Source organism: Corapipo altera, unplaced genomic scaffold (genome assembly GCF_003945725.1).
Source record: "Corapipo altera isolate COAL_440 unplaced genomic scaffold, ASM394572v1 2b, whole genome shotgun sequence".
In the NCBI taxonomy this organism is placed as follows: Eukaryota; Metazoa; Chordata; class Aves; order Passeriformes; family Pipridae; genus Corapipo; species Corapipo altera.
In genome coordinates this window covers 11,914,941-11,936,555 of record NW_020884874.1, presented here as the reverse complement: position 1 = coordinate 11,936,555, position 21,615 = coordinate 11,914,941, and the positions used below count along the sequence as shown (strand labels likewise).

The window sequence follows — 21,615 nt, the reverse complement described above, 5'->3', positions numbered from 1 at the left end:
GCACATGAGGAGGGAGGTGGTTATGAGAACAAACCTGCTCAGTTGCACTGACAAAGAAGGGTGTGCAGTGTGGGAATGTTTCTTTTTCAGGATTATCTGAGCACCTTGCCAATAAGGAAAGGGAGAGAGACAAACACGCAGACACCAAACCTGACCAGTTTATGTTAACAAAGACAAAATCAAAAATAAACTCAGTCACACTAGTTGATGACCTATCAAGAAAAAAACAGGCAAATCAGACTATACAATAAATAAGGATGTAAACCTGGGGGTCCAGGATGTTGCAGAGGCATCTGTGTGGCTCTGTCAAGTGATGAAGCAAGGTTTAGGGAAAAGGGGTCAGGAAGGACAAAAGTGAAGGGTAGACTCTCTGCCCCGTGTTGAGTGCTGCAAGGACTGAATGCTTGCTAGCTACTGGGGGAACTGGTGAGACTACTAGACCAGCAACTGGAGTCAGAGCTGGGGTGTAGGTGTCTCTGGCCTGTGATGTCAGCTGCTGGAGCAGGTGGGGTCTTGGTGCCAGATGCTGAGGGTGAGTGGGAGTCTTGACTACCAGCCACTGGGTTATGTCTTGAAAAGAGATGCTGGGGAGACTGGTGTGTGAGACGAGTGTGGGTACGAGGGGCTGGGATTGAGGCAGGGGTTTTGGATAAAGAGATGGGCTGTTCTGGTTGTTCGAGGGAAGATCTGCAAGTGTGCATGTTCTTGTGAATCTAGAGAGTGAATGTGTGTATGTGTGCATGTGTGTACATCATCACTAGTGATCTTCTGTCTGTGCCAGTGAAGAGGAGGAGCCTGGCTTATGAAGAGATCTACTCTGCCACCAGTATCCTGGGCAGGCAAAGGGGGTTTTTTGCTCCTGTGTGTTTCTGTATTATTTCTATACTGAGGTGAATTTCCCTGTGAGAAAAGAAAATAATTTCTCTGGAATGATTTTCTCAAGAAAATCAATTGAGTGCTTTTGGAAGCTGTAATGGTTTAAGTGAATGTATGATTGAAAATTTTCTTGTCTATTTGAGTTTCCCTTATTGTTAAATCAATTCATGTTATTTGTGTTCTCTGTATCCTGTTAACAATAAGGCTACCTCAAGGTTTCCACTTTGTTCCTCAATTGTTATGAATAGCAGAGTTATTGCCTCTTTTATTGTATATTATGTCAGTATTTCAGTATTTTTGTTCATGTTTGTGTTAACAAATGCTTACAGGTACTACTAGCATTGATGCAAGATTTTACGGTGCTATTTGGAAGACTACACACCAGAAATAGGCTCTCCAGAACACATTTTAAGTTTGGATTAAGTTTGGATTTTTATATTTCACACCTAAAGTCCCAAAGACAACGGTAGCCTTTCATTGATTCCAAATACAAGCTGTTGTTTTCGAACAAGCTTTAAATGCAATGGGACCCTTATCCAAGTACCAAACCCACTACATGAAACAAACTTTGATGATTCACTTTAGGCTTTTAAATTGGAGAAATACCAGGCACTTGTGTAAATAAAGCACCATGAAAAAAGCAATATGCTGTCACTTTCATCTGCTGTTTATTTTCTCATATAGAAAAAGTTCAGAACAGGTTAAATAATACAGCATGCAGATGACCAATATTGTGGAAAATTAATATAAATATTGAAATCAGTTACACAATAACTAAGCAGGGACTCACAAGATGAGATCAATTTATGGATATTTCTGCAAATTAACTCTATCAGACTGTGATTTCATTGCTGCTTTATTATCTTTTTTTCCTATTGTACAGTGAACCTGGTATTGGGTGGGCTATGTTAATTAACAGAGCTCATGCACTTGGCTTTGTAATACTATAGAGAAATAGTCACTTCCAGGCACCACAGAGTGCAAGAGTAGCCAAAGGAGCAATGGTTTGTCATCCTGCAGCAGACTCAGAGGAAATCAATTTCCACGTTTGCAGCACAGTCAGCTGCTACTATCAACTATTATGCATAATCCCTTACAACAGAAACAGATGACGGTATGGTTATGACCTACCAAAGTCATTACTGGAAAGGTTTGTACACAATGTGTCACAGATTTTTAGACTAATGGACAAGTAATATTTGTGTTTACGTTTTCAAGACAGTAAATTTGTACTGGACTGTAAGAGGAAATTCCTACCCTTGTGGTGGGTTTAAACCAATTTACTCACTATTGAATTTTCCCTTATGTAAACAATCTCAAGCAGTTACTTAAACTTACTGTAAAAGGCTGTGAAGCCCTGGCAACCCTTTCTTTTTGGCAGAGCTTAGTATTTCTAACAAAAACAATGGGGTAACATGAAATAAAGATATTTTTTAGACCAAAACAGACCTTGTAGGCTGAGTCCTTTTTGACACCAGTTCCCCTCTTCTCATGAGATAGTAATCTGCAGTTTCTTCAGTTGGGTTCCCCCAGTGATTCGTAAATGCAGCCTGGGTCTCCTTTTAGGTCTCGGAAACACACCAGGTCGGTCTTCCAGGGTAGGTGGGTGTTTCACATTTGCTACAGCTACATTGCGGTCATTGGGATTGTGTGGAGTAAGCTCCTGTTTGGTGTTATAGTTGAGTTGTCAGTGAGTAGTAAAATTGAAACCATCTTTTTTTGAAGTCACTATGCAATGTAAGTGAGGTGAATCTGGTCCCTCAGTCTAGAAGTATAAAGATTTTTTTCTGGCACTAACCTGCAATTTCCCATCTTGATGAAAAAAAATGGTAGCAAAGATTCTGCCTAATTTTGGTGGTAGCTCATAGATGTTCAGTTCCGAAAATATTACCTGTTTTGACAGTGGTATATTCTCTATATTTAAGCATCTGTGCACGCTGTACATTCCAGTAAGATAGTGACTATAATATATTAGAGACATAGGTTTAAATTGCTTCATTTTAACTAAACATCCTCTTGTACATGGATGAATGTATGACTTGTATTCTAGTGCTCACATTCATTATCAAATTAGAATGGAAAGAGAGAAAGAAAAAGCGTCTCCCTTCTCCTGGAAGAAAGAAACAGTGAGTTTTCTCAAGAGCCCGTCATTTTAGCTTCGTATGAAATCAGAATGTGCCGTGAAATAAGGTGAAGCTTACTACTTGGTGTATCTTGCTTTCAGATAACTTAATAATTTCTGAACAAAATTAAAAGAAAAAAAAAAACTTACATTTTTTTTTCGAACCTCAATTTGAAAATAGAAACAAAAACCCCTTTAAATTTCAAAATTATTCAAATCTAGTGCTTTCATAAATTAAGCTATAATATTTTTTTAGAAAATATATGGAGAATAACTTAATTTTCATTCCCATTTTTTGCTTCTATGTCTCTTATCCTCTTATCTCCTCTTAAATTCTGTCATTTTACCAATAAAACTTCTCTCAAGTCTAACATAAATTTAGTGTTTATGGAAAAACACCAACCAGTCAGCTATAATCTGCTGACAAGAACACTAGCAAAATATTATCCAAAAGCCAAGATCAAAATGGGATCTGTTATTTTCCAAAACTGTATATTTCACACTGTAATGGTTATTCAAAGAAAAATCACACTCTTGATCTCAAAGTATGGAAAATACAGTGAAACAATAGACAGCCACTTTCAAACATACAGACAGATTTTTAAAAACATACATAATATAAACCAGTGCTACTCTGTTGCTTTGATAGATTTCTGCTGCTAACATAGCATAGAAATGAGCCTTTTAATCTTTCACAATTATTCGCATGTTCTATGTTTTTCTCAGTGGAAAGAAAAACAAACTTATTTCACCCACTGTCATTGTGAAAAGACTGAGAAGCTCCAAGTCCCGCACACGATGCGCGCAAGATAGTCTTCGTTTTAGTTTGTGATAAGTTATTCAACAACGAGGAGCTGAGTAATATACATGACTCAGATCTTTACAAAGCAAATTTATTGTAGTTGCCAAAGGTTAAGTGTTCTGCCTGACTCAACCATTCCTGAAAACCTGAATTTCTAGTTTCACTTGGAGGAAACTAGATTGTGATTATGGTAAATAAGTAATCAGGGCTGAGCTGTGTCACTATACATATACAATTAAAATTATTTTTTATTTTAAGTCCAAGTCAGTTACTTTCTGCAGTGTGTTAGGATTTCAGATAATTTACTTATGCAGATAGAGAAGGCTGTTGTTACCTAAACATTTAACAACTTCCTCCGACTCACTTTTTGCTGATGGTACTTTGGTGAATGAGGTTTAAAGCAGTGATATCTGGACAATAAATATGTGATGAAAATTACTATTAAAGTATTCTCTTGACAAGTACAAAAAAATAAGTGGTGTAATGAACTAAGAAAGGGAAACCGAAAAGAACTGTATAGCACAATCCTCACAGTGAAAGTTAGTCTGTGAAATTGGTTTAAGAGCTATTCTGTGAAATTTTTTCCCCAAGTAGGGCTGAAACAGCTACCAAAAGCACATGCCCCGTGGGAGCAGGGTAAGACAAAACCCAGCATTTTCTGAGCAGTGCAGTAGCTCAGGCAGCAGCAGGTTATAGCCCTTGGGCACTCAGTGCAGTCCTCAGCTTGGTCTTGTCTTTATTTTCTCATTGTTGCCTGTTAACTCTGGTTTTCTCTCTTTGCTTCATCCATCCACATGCATATCCTATGGCCCTCTCAGCTTTGAATTTTTACTGTCCTGTTTTCTCCCTTCCTCCTTGTGTGTCCTATGCATTTCTTTGTCATTAGCTTTAAATTCCTTCCTCTTAAATTTTGTTCTTGTTCAGTATCTGATAAAAAATGATGATGAGAGACTGACAACAATCAAAATGATCCCAGGCTTGCCTGTAGAAGGAGGTAAGGAGGAAGGACTCTGTTTCCAGAGGACCTGAAAGCCAATCTTAGGTTTTCTAGCCTCTGCACAATGAAAATCTACAAACCCTAGAGTAATCCCTAACTTTTCACTATGTAGATTCTTGTGCCATATCTGAGAAGGCTTGTGTTTTTGAAATGCTCATGAAAGGAATCTTGCTTGCTAGTGTTCATCTTCATGGTTTAGCCTGACTACAGATTTTGTTTCTTCTCTTTTTTTTCTTTCAAAAGCTGTCATCAGGTTCACTGTAGATTATACAGGGAAAATTGAAGCAGCCAGCACTCATCTCCCACGCTCTCCTTTGTGTACGCAGCTCGTCATTTGTAAAGCACATCTGTTTCTTAACTATGTTATATCTGGAAGGTTTTCTTCTTTGCAGTAATATTTCCTAATTTCTTGAAATATCAGCTCTTGAAGAAATGCTATTACTTCATTAGTCTTATAATTAAGACAGCCTAATATTTTCTGTCAGAAGAGCTTGTTTAGTTGCTTTTTCCAGGCTTTACCTGATTGGGTGTGAATTTTCCAGGGACATACCAGGCACGGGCTGCCTCTTTCTCTCCCTGAAAGCAAAAAACATGGCTCAGAACAATACAAGAAATCCTTTGTGCGTGTACTTTGGAGAAGTAGAAGAGATTGATATCTAGGAAGGGAGATTGCTGTACTAAAAATGTGTACCTTTCTACCATCTGAGAAAACTTTGTTTTAATCAAACCAAGACTTTGGAAATACAATTACACTTTATATGTGATAACCAAACATATTCATTAGAATTTGACAGCTGCATTCTATATTTTTGATATTTTGGAAAAACCCAGCAAGTGCTTGGAGCCTTCCTCTCAGTATAGAGAGGACTTGCTTGTCGTTCCCTTGGTAACTTCTGCCCCTGCTTCTGCAGTCTTCTACTCACAGCAGACTGCAAACCTGTCATGGATTAAAAGCTGGTTCAGCATCCCTTTGTCCTGCACGGATGACAGTAGTGAAGAGCGGTAAACGCCAGCCTGTTCAGGTTTCCCTGTGCTGAGTAAGGGCACAGTACGGTCATATGATGAAAGTAATTGAATAAGACCCTGGAGGATTTCTCTATCTCTTCAACTTTCCATGCATCTCCCCTTGTCTCCTCTGGCACAGAGGTTAGCACCTATTGCTGTCCGAATAAATTACTACATACTGTACAGCATTAAATTCCCTGAAAGATAGGCCCTGAACTTTTCAAGCTGGCATCCAAAATTAGTGGAAAATGTTTGTGATAGTTTCTTATTGCCTGGGCTGTTTCTCCACTTCAGAAAGATTTTATAATCAGAAGTGCCACAAAAAGAATGTAACAAATGTTTGTAAAGTATTGGAATATTACAGTCATGAACACTATAATAGAGGATGTTAGGAAATAAACCATTCATGTAATTTTGTAACTGGCATTGAGACCAGAGGCTAAACAATGTACAATAAATAAACTCTATCTACGCAATGACGAAACAAAATAGAGGGCAACTATTGATTGAACAGCATTCGTATTAACACGGTAGGGAGCACTGGATATGACCATGTAATTAAAGATGGTATCATCCTGGATTTCCCGGAAAAAGGTTGAGTGGATGCCTTGAAAACAATATTAATATTGTCATCTCCTGACTCTGGAGTTCTTGAGTTTGCAGTTGCAGCTTTCTATGACAGTAGATTTTGAGGCATTTAAAATGTAAACTTCATGTACTGCTGTAGCTTTTCTTTATTTGTTTTAGGTATTACACAAGCTTTTTGCATTCCAGAAGAAAGTGGGATATAGGTTGTTTCAGTATATATAGCTTTTTTTTGTCCCCACCCAAGTCTTTTGCTCTAAATACAGTAATTTTTTGCTCTTCTCAGTTTAAGAAACCTCTTCTTCTCCTCAGCCTAGTGCTACAGACACAGTTAACACGCTACAGTTAATCTTCTGGAGAGCCAGCTAACCTGTTTGTTATTGACATTTGTTCTATAATTGAGACTTCTGGTTGAGAACCACAGGTAACTCAACAAACCCTCTCAGCTGCTGACATTTAGCAGTTTCATGAGATGTGCCCTAACATGAGAAAGTAAATCCCAGTTGAAAGCACTTATGAAAAATGAGATGCAAGATGCCTGTAATGCCACAAAATGCTGATCCAGAGATAGGATCATGCTGTCTAATTTAACATCTTCAGTCACTTTTGAAAATAAATTTCATGTGACTGATTTTCTGCTATTTATTCTGTTATGCCTCCAAGCTGTTTCTCAGCATTTTTTCTCCCATTTCCTCCCTCTTCATTCCTATTGTAATGATCATGACTTCTACATGTGGCTGTACTTTACTGCTGACTCAGCCCTCAGGATTTTCCCTTTTAATTGAACATTCACAAAATTAAGAGTATGTCAGAGACCTCTGCTTCCAGCCTTATCTTACCTTCAGTGTCCTGCAGCTTGCATGAGAAACTGAATTAATCCCTCCTTATCCCATTTACAGCTAGTTATTAAAGCAAATTCAGTAACTTCAGATATAACATTGTGGAGTTGATTCTGATTTTACTCCTGCACATATTAAATCTAAATAATGGTAGAGGATAAATTGGGAAGCTGTGCTCTGGTGAGCCCTAATGGAAATGGGTGAAACAATCACGACTTCTACATCGTTTTCTCTGTTGGTCTTCAGTGTAGACAACAAAAGAGCAGTGAGACATCTGCTGAATTTCCAAGAAAGTCAAAGATTGTAGCTGTTATTTCAGAGCTGATGTTTAGCTTGGTCATGAGGATCTTACCCACACCCCAAAAGGGTCCTTAATCATGAATTTAGAGTGTCTGTTGAAGTACAAAGAGGCTGCCCTAGGAAAGACTTCTGTCCCAAGAAGTATTTTGTCAGGCCCATGACTTGAGCCTACTTTGTCTAAGGCTCAGTAAACACCTTGTTTTAGAGCCAGGATTTAGCATTTTAGGGATTTAGGAGATACCAAGCAGAGAGCTCCAGTGTAGGGAGGTGAGGGGTCTGCAAAATGACCGTCCAAGGAATGGCAAGCTGCCAAAAGATATTTCCCCAGAGAGCTTTTTCATCTGGAGCATGGTGGGAAATGCCTTTTTTTGGTTTGAGTGTTGGATAGAGTTAATTTCAGGATGGAAAAAGAGCCTGTAGTTCCCAAATTAGTTGAGATCTTCTGTTAAATCTTCGGTCTCTACCTCAAATAAGTGTATTGCACTGGTTTGATCAGAATGGGATGTTGAATTAATGAGAAGGAACAGAGGAAAGAAAACTCATTTTGCATGCTCTTATTTTTGGATGAGGATATTTGTGGGTTTTGGTTTTTCCACTAGGACATTTGTCCTCTTATAGGCATGTTGCTGTGCACTGGAAAGACTACCAGTGGTATAGCATTGGAGAACTTTGCCTCCACCTCTTTCTTTGCTTTAGGAATTGGCTTTAGTAAGTCAGTGGCTTTGCGGCATGTGATAGCCCTTGACCCATATTACTCTTCCTCTCTTCTACTTTCCAATGAAAAAAATTTCTGCCATATCTTCCTGCTGTAAGAAAAAAATTTGAAAGGTTTTGAAGTCAAAGAAACAGATACCTGTGCCTAAATACGATGTACTTATGTGTTACTTTCCAAAATCATGATCTATATCATAGACATGACTTTACATACACAGCATAATACTATTTTAATTTGTATTTCCCAAATAAACCAATAATTTCCCCTTTTTCCCCTTATACACTGTATTTTTGCTCATGTTTTCAGCACTAGTAATTTGAGTTACTAACAGTGTATGTTCAAATGTTGAGTCATGTAAAGACTATATTTTGACTGTCCCTAAAATTCAACTTTGTTAATAATGGATTGGAAGGTCTTTTGGGTTTGGTACAAAATTAAATTCTTTTGAAAAGATGTTCTCTCCTTAGCCCATGAAACCCCCCAAATAAAACACCTCTTCTTATACATTCTTATGAGAATCAGTCACTTTGAACACTACTAAGTGATATCTTATAGTTCAAGGAGAAAAATATTAGTTTGTTTTTTTTTTTTTCAGATCATATAGTTTGTTAGTTTTCAGATGTTACTACCAGAGCAGGTATATTTAGAAATTTCAGAGAGATTCTAATTCAACTTTTAGGGTAGACAGGTTTTCTTTGGGACTGGAATAGAGTTGAACTTGTCCTCTTATTCCTTTGACAAGAACCTCAGCCAGATTTGAGTATTTATTGATTACTTAGTTTTCTACAGTCTAAATAATGAATTAATTAAATTAATTGGTTAAATTAATGAACACATTTGACTAATTAAAATTACCACTAACAAATTCCAACTTTCTAATGAGATTACTTTCCTGACAAATATGTCAAAATCATCTTAAAGTCAGAGGGCAGGAATAAGGTCAGAAATATCTGTCTTTCATTTTCTTTTATTAACAAAGCATATTCAGTGTGGGTTAGTGCCATCTGTATTTCCCTCTTCTTATTTCTTCTTTATTAATACAAAACCATTTATCAGTTCTCATGCTTGCTCAGCCAAGGTGTCACCCAACGTTCTCATTTCTTTCCACCATTCCTCTTGATGATTACAAGCCTTGCAGGTACTAAAGTAGTCTGTTGATGACTCCTTCAGTACTTTTCATAGTATTTAACTGAATAGGCAACTTACTTGTGGTGTGATACACTGATTTATATTTAAAGTTTGCATAATAGGTTTAGCTATGATAGCTATTTATCACCATTTACTTCAAATAAGAGGTGGAGCTAATCTTGGAAAAAGCTTTGTATGTTTGTTGGAAGGAAGCTGAATGTCGTCTCAGTTGAAAATGCTGACTCATCTCTGTCTTATTTATATTTAATTTAAACTCAGTGCAAAACAGCAAAAGAGCTACCTTCAGAGGAGGAAACTAAAACTACTGCTTGAACAAGCCTTTGTGAACTACAGGTTTTAGTGAGAGAGGAAAAATATGTTTTAAAAGGCGTACATAGTAGGAGATTTTCACAAAACATGGATGTTGAGATGTTTGCAGTGACGTGAGGGACATATTGGTTTTGTTTGTCAAACAGCAGTAGAGCTGAAAAATTACCAGCAACTTATTTGTAACAGTGGAATAGGAAAGGCTGCAGGGTGATTTACACCTTGGAACCCTTTTGCAGTTTCAGAGATCTTTTGGCTTTTAAGACGTTGGAATGTTAACACATACCTGCACCTCTACATAGCTCAAATGGCATCAATGGACTTGGTATCAATTTCTGCTACCGTAGCCTTGGCAAAATTCCTTGGTTATTTTTTTTCTGAGACAAAACCAGTTTGTTACTTCTGAATACTTTTTCCCTTGAAATCAGTAAGACCTTCCATTAGCAGTAAAATCCAGATTTCACTCAAATGTGTAAGCAATATTTTCTAGCAATAATTTGTTGTATAGTTCTGACTGATCACCCCCCCCCCCCCCATTGATATTTAATTGGCAGAGCACAGATTATCTCATAGTAAATGTACAGCATGTTTATGAAAGCTAAACTCTCTTCCTCGTATGTTTCACTGAATGGTAAAATTAATGGTTTTTATTTGTTCAGATGGTTCTTTGGCCCAGTCAAACGAGCAGATGCTGAGAGACAACTGTCATACCCTGGAAACCAGGCAGGAGCCTTCCTAATCCGAGAAAGTGAAAGTCTAAAAGGGGAATACTCACTCTCAGGTATGTCCTAGTTTTTCATCTAAAGCAATGTTTAAAAAATTTCTCGGGTGATCTGGGCTTTTTCATTTTTGAGAACCATAAACTATGGGCATGAAAATGAAATTAAGTTTGTAACAATATTTATTTCCTGAGAGATATTTAAAGAAAACTTGGCAAGAGTAGTTTGAGTTTATATTTTATAGACTTTGTTTATCAATATGCTCAGAACAGAAATTAACTTTTTTATGCTTAGTGCTTCCAGTGTTCCAACTGCCTTAAAACAGATAGTATTTTCACAATCAAAGCACAAAAATACACATCGCAGTTGTACCCTACTGTTCTGATTAGCACACAAAATAAAAATAAAAGCATGTTGGCAGATATCTGCAGTTTAAGAAAAAGAGATTTCTCCTAGAGCTCACACTTAGGTTCATATTTATTTGTCTTCAGGGGTAAAATCATAGATCTTCAAAGGTGTACTTTAGAATCAGTCATGTTTCATTGAAAAGTGTGTTGTAAATATCAGTAAAAAATTAGATTTACGATGATGATGCATTTTGAAATTTATTTAAGTCCTTTATTTGAATCTGAGAGATTGTCTAATAAGGACACTTGTTAATAATTTTACTCACTTGCATATAAGTACATCATGTTTTTCACGCTGTAGATATTTGCCATTTTAAGTAGTAAATGTGGTTGTTCATTAGTTGTTTTCTGTGAACATTTTCCATCAAACTTGTCATACAACTATGAGTCCAAGAGCATAGCGTTGTCTCTGTGACAATGAGTATCTACATCCAAGCTACCTAATGTGCTCTACCTATATTAATTTCAGACACCAGCAAAGACTCTTGATGTTTGTGAATAAACCATAAGTAGTCACATGCAGAATTATGTCAGTAAAATGAGAGGCACCCTGTGCGTAACCAGATTATTTCATAATGACTCCTCTTTTGCCTGGATACTTGTGTCATTCAAATGTTCTGAATATTACACAGAAACACAGCTTAATGAACTTTTGACACATTCTTGCTTTCTCTTTCCCACTTATAAGGAAAGGAGATATACCTGCAATATCTTGTGGTAATGGAAGGGTTGCTTTTCATTGTCAAGACAAGGAAATACAGAGTGAAAGACAGGGAGTTTTATGAAATAAATGTGATATTTACAGTTCTGGGAGAGTTCACTCCATAGTTTTCAGTTTACCCTCAAGGAAGTTGGTTCTTGACATAAAATGCTGAAAGGAAAACTACCATCAGTGAGGAATCAGACTGCTCCTCAGCTGTGACAGAACTGACCCCTGTGCATGCACACTTTCGTCCAAGGACTGTATTATAGCCAAAGACCTTGCAAAATGCTTTCTCTTCATGTGCCAGCTTATTGATGTGTTACGTGGTTTCAGTTTCCTTCAAGTTTTCTTCATCAGTGAACTGATTTCATCCAAGGGCTGGGCTAGACCAATAACAGCGTGGTGTTATGCAGGGAAGGACAAATAGGCCTGTATTATCTTTTTAATGCTGGCATTTGAATATATGACACCTTACTAAAAAATCAATGAAAAATCTTCTGTTTATGCATCTAGGAGTGGAAATGCAATTTCTTTTTATTATTCTCCAACTACAGGTGTCTAGGAAAGGTTCAAAATCTTAATTATTTATCCTGCATCCTAACTACTTCTCTAACAGGAAGGCAGCAGTACTTTAGTTAAACTATGAGATACTCCAGAGAAAAATCCAAGACAATGAAAATAAATATTGGGCCAGCATTTTTGGTAGGATGAGATTATCTTTTGATGCTGCTGTTTACTTTCTTCCATAAAAATTTTGGATAGAAAATTTATTCCATCTGATTTAGTATATTTGATTAAATTATAAAAGCCTGTGGTAGCAATTTTTCTGGTTTCTGGATAAGGTTATTCATGAACAGGAGATTTGATGATGACTGATAGCAGCAAGACATGAAACCATCAGTGTGGATTTCTTTCTTACATTCTAAAGCAAATGATGGAGAGGTTTGTGTTGTAGAAAGTACTAATTGGAAAGAAGGTTGTTTAGTTCACCAGATGCTATGGAGAAGGCAGTTTTCCTGCATCTCTCCTCTTTGTGCCATCAGAAGGAATTATGAGACACTAAAGTTGAAGCGGAAGGATAGTTTCTATCTCCGTGGTAGCTGATGCACTGACAGGGGAGAAGTCAAAACCTGGTATTTTAGAATATGCCCTAATTTCTGTTTCCAGTTTTTTCAGTGCAGAAAGAATAGACTCCCAAAGTCCCATCCTCTGTAGTTCTGGTTGGTTCGTTGTTTTGGTTTCATTTCAGAGTAGATTATAATGGCTAGAAGAGTGATAACCTGGCTTTCAGAATTAAGGTCTTTAAGAAAATGTTTTATTTCTCTATCCAACCTAATATTCAGGTGCAATAAAAGTAAAAAAATAAGAGAAATTGAAAGGGAAGAAAAATTTTTACTCAAGAACCCATAAACTGACTTTATGACTTTCATGCTTGGTTTCATACTCATATGGGCAATGTTTAAAAGACTTCATGTTAATTATGGAAACAAATGATCTCCTTAGGAAAAAAAACCCAACCAAACCCTACCTTTCATGAAAATGGTACTTTTCACCTCTAACTTGGGAAAAATCTGAATTTGTAAGATTCAGATAATAAGTAACTATTTAAATTAAAAATAAAAAGTCACATTCAGAAAGGCTTTTCTCATCTGTGAATGGTTAAATGGAAAGCTCATCAAACCAGATAGGCCACTGAGATGTGTCGCTATAAATTAAAGTGTTTGACATTTTAAAAATAGGTTTTCCCATTTTAAAAATGCACATGTTGTCAACAGATTTTTATGTTGATGACTCCAGCATCTGGTGTGAAATGTATTAAATTTTAAACATGTTGGTGGCATCTTAGACATTGCTTCTTTTTAATTAAAAGCCATAATTTAGATGTGCTCAGCTTAATTGAGTGTCATTGCCAATGATAGCAGGAAGCTCTTTACTTAGCCCGTCACTGAATAATGGTATCTAAAAGACTTATTGCATTAAATAACAATGTAAATGGTTTGTGTTTTCTTCAAATTTTTTTTCCATGCTCCTAAAAAATATTGTGTGGTTTCCTCTAAGCCAGACTGGGTTTCAGCATAAGAAAAAATAGGTAATTGTTTAAAGAAGCAGACTCATAGGACTGGCAAAATCATGGCCACGGTAAGAGAATGATGTTTGATCTGCCTCTGCACTTAGTGTGTGCTGATGAGGGTGATCTCAGGGGTCAGTCTCCTCCCACATCCACCCTGGGCATGGAGACTGAGCAAAGCTCGTGCTGGCAGTGCTGCATGGTCAGTGCTGGGGGAGCACTGCTGACAGGAGTGATGTGGGGACACAGCGTTGCTGGCGGTAGTGGTGCCTTAGTGTCTCCATGATTCATTTGGTGAAGATGTTGACTCTGCGGATGCCACCATATGTTTTTCTGCCCTGAAAAAGAGTAGTAAGTTATTTTATTCTCTTTCTTCAGGTGGCAAAATCTACTTCTGCTTAGTCCAATCATATGCAGATGGATTGTAGGGAGAGGAGAATCCTTCTATTAAACTGAAACCATGTAGAAATCTAATGGGGACCTGTGATTCTTCTGGAAAGGGAAGTTGAATTAAAAAAGTCTTCAAACCCAGCTACTGTCAAGCTGTGTGAAGCTGAAGTCATAATCCTGTCCTGATAAGCAGTCTGATATGGATGTAGGGATGACTGGAAGGGGTTATGGCTAGCTGTTCCCTGGGTGACATGTGCTCTGTATCATTTCGGCAGAGGAGCCACATCGTGTCACAGAGTTCCAAGTGTGTGGTGCAGGAGCTGTACAGCCAGACTCAGCCCTGGGATACAAGTAAACAACCCCCTGTCAAATACTGCACTAATCTCAGCTACTTATCACAAGAAGAGATGGTATCAGTGCAGAAATTTTCTCCAGCTTCTCCACACACATCACCACCTAACCCAGATGCTGTCAGTTATAAGGTTTCATAGAAGTCTCATTTAAGAAATTAGAGCACATTCTTCAAAACAGCTCTAGCATTATTAATGTTAGGTGCTTCACAAGTAATAGTTATAATACTCCTAAGAAACAAAACAGATAATCAAACTACTATTACTTGTGATGTACAACTGAGACTGAATTAACAGTCATCCTGTTGTCCTTTTAGTCAATGCATCATAAAGACTTATTAGTTTGTCCAGATCAATTTTCCTGTGAACTTGGGAAAAGTCAGCAAATTTTCAATCTTTTGTTGCCTAATTACTCTTTACTTCATTTTGCTTCAGCCCAATTTCCAAACGATACATCACAAAAATATGCATGTATTTTATAATTATAAATACTACTCATGGGTGTTAATTTAAAAGGAAGTAGCATTTGAAAAGTGTGATGCATTTATCTTTATCATCTGGATTTTATTTACAAATATTCTTATTCCCGGTCCTCATGATTGCAAATTCTCAGGTCCCTAAAAATACTGCCTGGGGCGGAGTATTTTGAACAGCTCCTCTCTGCCCTCTGGTGGTCTGGGATAACAATCGCACAGTACAATGCAAAACATTTGATTATCCACGATAGTTCTTAAGGAAGAAGAGATTTTCCTATTTAACTTGATCACTTAAATGGTGAGAGGAATTATTCTTTATATGAGCTTTGTTAATTGCATGCAACCAATAATTTTCTACATACAATATGCAACTTAGCATTCTTCTATTATAACCAAAGTGTTTGCCAAAATCCACGCAGTGTTACAGTATAAGGGTGTCATGGTTTGAGATAGCCCCAAAATCCAATTCCCTAGCTCCATCCCCCCTCCCACATCTCAACCTAATGTGAGATGGGTTTTTTTCCAGACAAAACACAACCAGACTCAGAATGGGGGAAAGGGAATATATTACAATGACTGTACAAATAAATACTATAACACATTATACACACGATCACAACTATCTCTACCATGACATATAGTATTTACAAAGGATCAGATCTCTTCTCCCCTCCAAATAAAAGTCCAGGAGGGAAAGAAGGACAGATCCCTTCCAGTCTCTCAGGAATCTCTTCTAAGGCAGCAGGTCTCCTCATCTCATGCATGCAGCAGTAACTGGATTGTTGTAGCTGGATCTCTGTTCAATACACACAAGGGGGTCTCCAAGCCCCTCGGCTCTCCTTCGGTCCAAGCGAAGGCCTCACCTGTGGGCTGCCAGCAGGGACCAGACTCGCGTCACCACAGGTATATCACGAAATGCAGGGGCATCTTCGTGAAAGTCCCTTCCTCAGGGGATTCAAATTCCCCTTTGCAGAGCTCCGTGCTCTGTCTCAAGGCTGCTAGCTTAGCAGCAGCAGCGAGGGGGGCCAAGGTCAACCCCCCCGCATTCCTTCTCCGTCCCGGTCCAGCTTCCCAGGACGCCTTTGAGCTTCTCAGCTCCTCTTTGCAAGTGCTGTAGCACTCCAAGGCTCTTTCAAGCAAGAGTCCATCATCTTCCTCCTTCCAGGAGGTCTCAAGGAGTTTGGGGTTTTGGTACAGTTCCTACTCCCAGAACTCCGAAGGTCTGCTGCAGGCTCTCTTCTCCTCAACTCTCCTTCCAGGAGTCTTCTCTGCGGTGCTGTATGTCTCTGTTGCTCTGTCTTATCTCTTCTGGCTCTCTGCCACCGCTTCTCAGGTCAGTGCCAGCTTGGCTGCTGCTTTCTCCGGCCACTGCCCAGCTTGGAGAAAACATCTCCCAGCTCACAACTACAGGTACCTAGCCCAGCTGTATGCTGTTCCAGGTCCCTGTCCTGTAGCCCCCATCTGGGGCTGGGGGGCCCCAGAGGCCCCGAGGGGCTCCGAGCCCCTTTCCTCATGGCTGTTACATCATGGCTACTTCCTCTACCAACCAAACTACAACCCCTTCTCTTCCGGTGCTTGTGATATGTTTACATTTCTGCAGGAGCGCTAATTGGGCAGAACTTCAAAACTTCCAGGGGTCTCCACCCCTGGGGGTTACCACTTTTTCAGCCTCTGGGGGAAAACAAGGTTCAAACCACTACAAAGGGATATATCAACTATAGTAAATCCAGAGGAGAGCAATAGCAATTTTTTTCATTTAGCTGTTGCTTCTTGGTTTTTTCCAAAATGTGGTGCTTCATATTTAGTTCTGCTCCAGTGTTTCTCCTTCTGGCTAATCCTCAGACTCATTAAATGATAGCATTCTCTTGTTTGGCTTAATTCGCAATCTGACCGGCCCCAAGCCTAACTGGGCGGGCTGCATCCCTTCACCTTGAACCCACACCCACAGCTCTAACAGACAGCAAAAATATCTGTCCACACTTTCAAATCCTGGTCTATCACTTAATCTTACAGCTTGGTAGCATTCAACGAGCTCTGAAATTCCTAGGATCAGTAAGTCTCTGAGCAGCGATGCACGTATCTTCCGTTTAAGATACAGCAAATTTGTCCTACTACTTAAACATCTTCCTACTTAAGTTATGCTTTATATGATCAGGATTCCTCATTACCAGCGGGGTTTGTTGTGGAACACTGTTAATGTTAGAGCTAACAACTTTGGCATTGTTATCAGCTAAATCAGTTACCCTTCTGTATGCAATGTAAACTCTCAATTGCCCATTGAAAATGGACAGTGATGTCTAACTAATGGTGTGTCTTGCTAAAAGATACCCACGTAAGTAAATAAATACTTTTTCAGCTCTTCTGAACTGCCCTCTCTGGTGATTCTGAGCCCAAAAAGATTTTTGAGCATTCACTCTACATATATCTTTATTTATTGTTTTTGGTAAATTTTATACATGTACTACCGTACTGATAGATTGTGTATGTTATAGAATATGCACAAAAAATTTAAAAAGAATGAGACAAAGATTAAATGAACAACTTAAAAAAATTTATTTTATTTTATTTATTAATGGTACAAATGGTACAAAAAACAGAGCATTATTCACCTGATTTTTACATATTCCAAACACACACAAAACTCAAAAAAACCCTGGGAAGATGTGAGTGCTTTTCAGGGAATTATGACCATGTGAAGAGTATATCTGTTTCCTTTAAAATGCCTACCAGCCCAGCAGCTGCTATTTGAAATACTGACATTGATAAAGGAAATATTAAAAACTGATTAAATGATTAGTCTGAATAAGATGCTCCTAGTTTTGGTGTCTTCAGAGATGGTAAACACGAGCTGCCTCACATAAGATGTATTTATGTACTTCTACTTCAGTTCTTATGGTGCAAGCAAGAATCTCCAAAGCTGAAGACTGATAGACTCAGTATAAAGATATCTAAACAGTGGGCTTTGGCTTGAAAGAGGATTTTTATAGTTGTCCTATTCAAAACTAAAATAATTTATTTTAAAGTTCTCATAAATATATTTAAGAACCTTATGATGGCTTGGTCATAAATGATGTTGTACCACTGCAATATTTCCTAGAAATTTAATATATTTAAATCTTTTTAGTTTTTGATGGTGCATCTGTGAAGCACTACAGGATCAGAAAGCTGGATGAAGGAGGCTTTTTTCTAAGCAGAAGGAAAACTTTCAAAACTCTGAATGACTTGGTTGACTATTATAGCAAGAACAGTGATGGCCTCTGTGTGTTGCTCAGAAAGCCATGCCTAAAGGTAAGAGTGGATGCTATGCTGTGCAAAATATTTGTTGTAAGCTCACCCAAGTATCTGTCAGGAAATGTTGACTCCATATCTGCTTCTACGATTTCAAAATGTTGATGATCTGCTTGTTTTCTGTAAGTTCTGGGTGCTGTAACAGTTTCATTCTTGAGGCTGACAAGTTAATAATAGAATACCCTACCATTTTTAACAAATCATCGACTGGCTGGGGGAGAAAACATGCCAAATCAGGATTTATGAATGCCTTTATATATATATGGAGATGAAATCTCCAACTTCATAACTCTAGCTGTCCATAAGTAATTACTGAGACAAAACCACAAGATTCAGGCAAGCAATAAGTCACTGTTCAAAAAGCTTGCTTAGAGGAATGGGTTCTAATTTTTACTTTTAATGAAAGTATATTTTCTTTATCTTATTTCTAAAAAAAGTACCCAGTATATGGGTTGTATTTTATGTTCTCTGCTCATTTTATTATGCATGTGTACTCTAAGGAAGCATTATTCATATTCTGTTCCAACTTTACATGATATAGTTAAAAATGATTTGTATAAGCTGTTGAAAAAAATATTAAAAGCCTCAATTATTGTATTATTTATTTTCTTTTACCAGGTTCAAATTCCTGCTACTTTTGATTTGTCATATAAAACTGTTGATCAGTGGGAGATAGACCGACAATCTCTGAAGTTGGTGAAAAAATTAGGATCTGGTCAGTTTGGTGAGGTATGGGAAGGACGGTGGAACAATACCACCCCCGTGGCAATCAAAACATTAAAACCAGGTATGTGAATTACTCTTGAATGCTAATAATGTGAAATGTTAGCAAGGGTGCTCCTTTTCTTTTTAAATGCTACTGAAAAGAGAGCCTAATCATATATGCAATCATTCTTAAAATCCACACACTTAAACACGAAGATTAGCAATACTGAAGGTCCAGGTATTCTTTGGTATTTTATACAGTTTTTGGTTTCTAGATGATTGCATAAAAAGGCAACCCCAGCAAGGGTTGTATGTCTTCTTGCACAATGTTGTTTGCATGGAGCTGAATAACTACATTTTATCTAGAGGTGAAATAATTGATTGACTACAGGTTTGTAACCTTGAGAATTTTTCTAGTGTTAGATGTTATATTATAATTATTTCTTAGGTAATACAAGAATATGTACTATGATAAGTTTGTACTTAAGAAGTGCTTTAATCTTAGTATTGGTTGAATAAATTTTTTCAAAGTTTTTGATACAAAACATTAATGACCAATATTTGCATGTAGTGTAAGATTTTGACTAATAGAGCTTTTAGCATTTTTCTTAATTATGTTTCATTAACTTCAAGTAATTTGTGCATTTTAAATTGACAACATAAAATATCTACCAGCAGATGGCAAGAACCACATAGATAAGAAAGTAGCCTGGATGATGTGTTTTTTTAAAAGGACATAACACGAGTTGTGGTTAATTGAAAAAGCTTGTGTTGGGCACTAATGAACATGGTTCAGGAAGCAGAACAGATTCAGATCTTTCATTCAGAATAATAACAATATACTTGAGCCCTGCTTGAATGGTCTCCTGAACAGGGAGGAATTTAAGCATGTGTTTTAAGGCTCTCTTGTATCAGGATATTGTTTGTGTTTTGAGACTTGCAAATTGAAAGAAAATAAGCATTTTTTTTTTCTCTACTTAACTGGAAATATAAAAACTGCTCAGACTAAAGACCATCTATAATTTACATGAAAGACAGTACTTTTTTCAGTGAACAGGTGCATCTTCCTAGTGACCCAGTAAACACAGAAACTATCTTGAAATCTCTTTCTCACTGGAATAAACGTAAGACTCACTGCAAACTCGTTGTGACATACAGACTAGCAAAGTATAGTGGAAGAAACTCCTTCAACTGTGATTCTTTTTATAGTATCATAGTTCATCTAGCAAAAAGGGCTTGATTAATCAATACTTTTTCTATCTCTGTTTTTTTCACTCTAGTCTGATTCCTGTTCAGGTCAACAGCAGTAGTCTCATTGATTTCATGGTGGGTTATATTGAGTTAGGGCAGACACAAGCCCCACCTGGATGTTGTTCTTGGATAGCAGAGAGTTTGTGATCTAATAATGTGATAAGGAAGTTGGACATTGCACAGTGTTGCTCAGAATGAGGACTTTGATTCTCAAAGCCATCTCGATAAATTATATAGTTAATATTGAATTTCTTATCACTGTACTTTGTGAACTATCTCGTTCTACCAAGACAATTCAAACAGTGTGAAATGTAAGCATTTAACCTTGTAGTGTACTTCTCTGGGGAATTCTCTTCTAATACAGTGTTTTTCAGCGTTTGGAGTGCCTTACTGCAATCAGTTAGCGCACTGGTTTTCCACAGCTTGTTCTCATTGTAACTCATGAGAAATAACACTTCACTATTTAAAGAAAAGTCCCAATACCCTCACCTTAATCTGAGTAATAAATGCTTACCTTGTTAATAATAAAATTTCATCAAAGGGTAGGTCTGGTAATTTCATTCACCATAATATAAAAAAGGTAAATTAATGGAAAACATATTAGTTCATGAGTAATCAAGAAATACATTGTGTTATATCTTGATGTTTGAAGCTTCCAATATTCACATCGGCAATATTTCAGGCTTTCAGTGTTTTTGAAGTGTTTTTGATCCTCTGTTGTTGCTTGGTTCAAAGATCTAAATTGGCTGTCTTTATGCTGGGACAGGAGGGGGCATGTTTTAAACTAAAGGCTTTTCACTAAGCTATTTTGCAGTGTAGACCCTCTGGAAAAGGAAGTCATTAGAATAACAGAGGAGTGTGTTAAACTAAAAGTGATAGGGTCTGAGATGGAGTAGGTTTTGTTAAAAAGGCTTTAACACCAGAGAAATTGTAACATGGAACAACGCTCTCATTACTAAGTAGGAACAGGTTGATCAAGTAGGGTAATCACATAGTGAACAGTATAGAAGAGCATAATGCAATCAGTATGTCACAGATTTATAGGCCTGAAGGGCAGAAAGGATTTCTGTTACTTTGAGTTTTTCTGTTGAGCATTGTTTTGCAGTGTACATCTGTTTTAGGTTATATATAGTCTGAACGCTTTGCTGTTATAAGCCACTGCACATCATTCCTCTACTGAGATTAGTATTTATATTTAATCAAAACATAGCTAGTTCTTGACTAGATAATAATTAGAAATGTTCTTGTCCCAAGATGAAGGCACTGTAGGAATGTGGGCCTAATTTCGCATCTGAATTTACTTCATGTCTTCTCTCCAACCCTTGTTATGTCTTCTTGTAACAAAATAAAAGCCTCTTTGTAGGCATTAGTTTTAATTTCCATTTCGGTGATACATACGGAGCGAGTTACACCAATTTTTAATTGTCTTTAGAAAGGCTAAATATAATTTCTTGTTATATTATATTCTCTTCATTTCTCAAACATTTTTTTCTACGCTTAAACTAATTTCTAGCTCTTGCTGCTAAAAGGCTTAAAACTGAGAAGGCCAATGGCATCCTACC

General features: G+C 37.4%; 1 protein-coding gene across 1 annotated transcript in view; it reads left to right on the top strand.

The window, feature by feature from the left end:
* FRK (fyn related Src family tyrosine kinase) overlaps positions 1-21,615 on the top strand; it is a 48,263-nt gene that overhangs the window by 10,017 nt on the left and 16,631 nt on the right. The window contains exons 2-4 of the mRNA XM_027634153.1: positions 10,356-10,477; positions 17,934-18,097; positions 18,716-18,884. Of these exons, the coding sequence (XP_027489954.1) occupies positions 10,356-10,477; positions 17,934-18,097; positions 18,716-18,884 (455 nt within the window). The remainder of the gene's footprint in view (positions 1-10,355; positions 10,478-17,933; positions 18,098-18,715; positions 18,885-21,615) is intronic.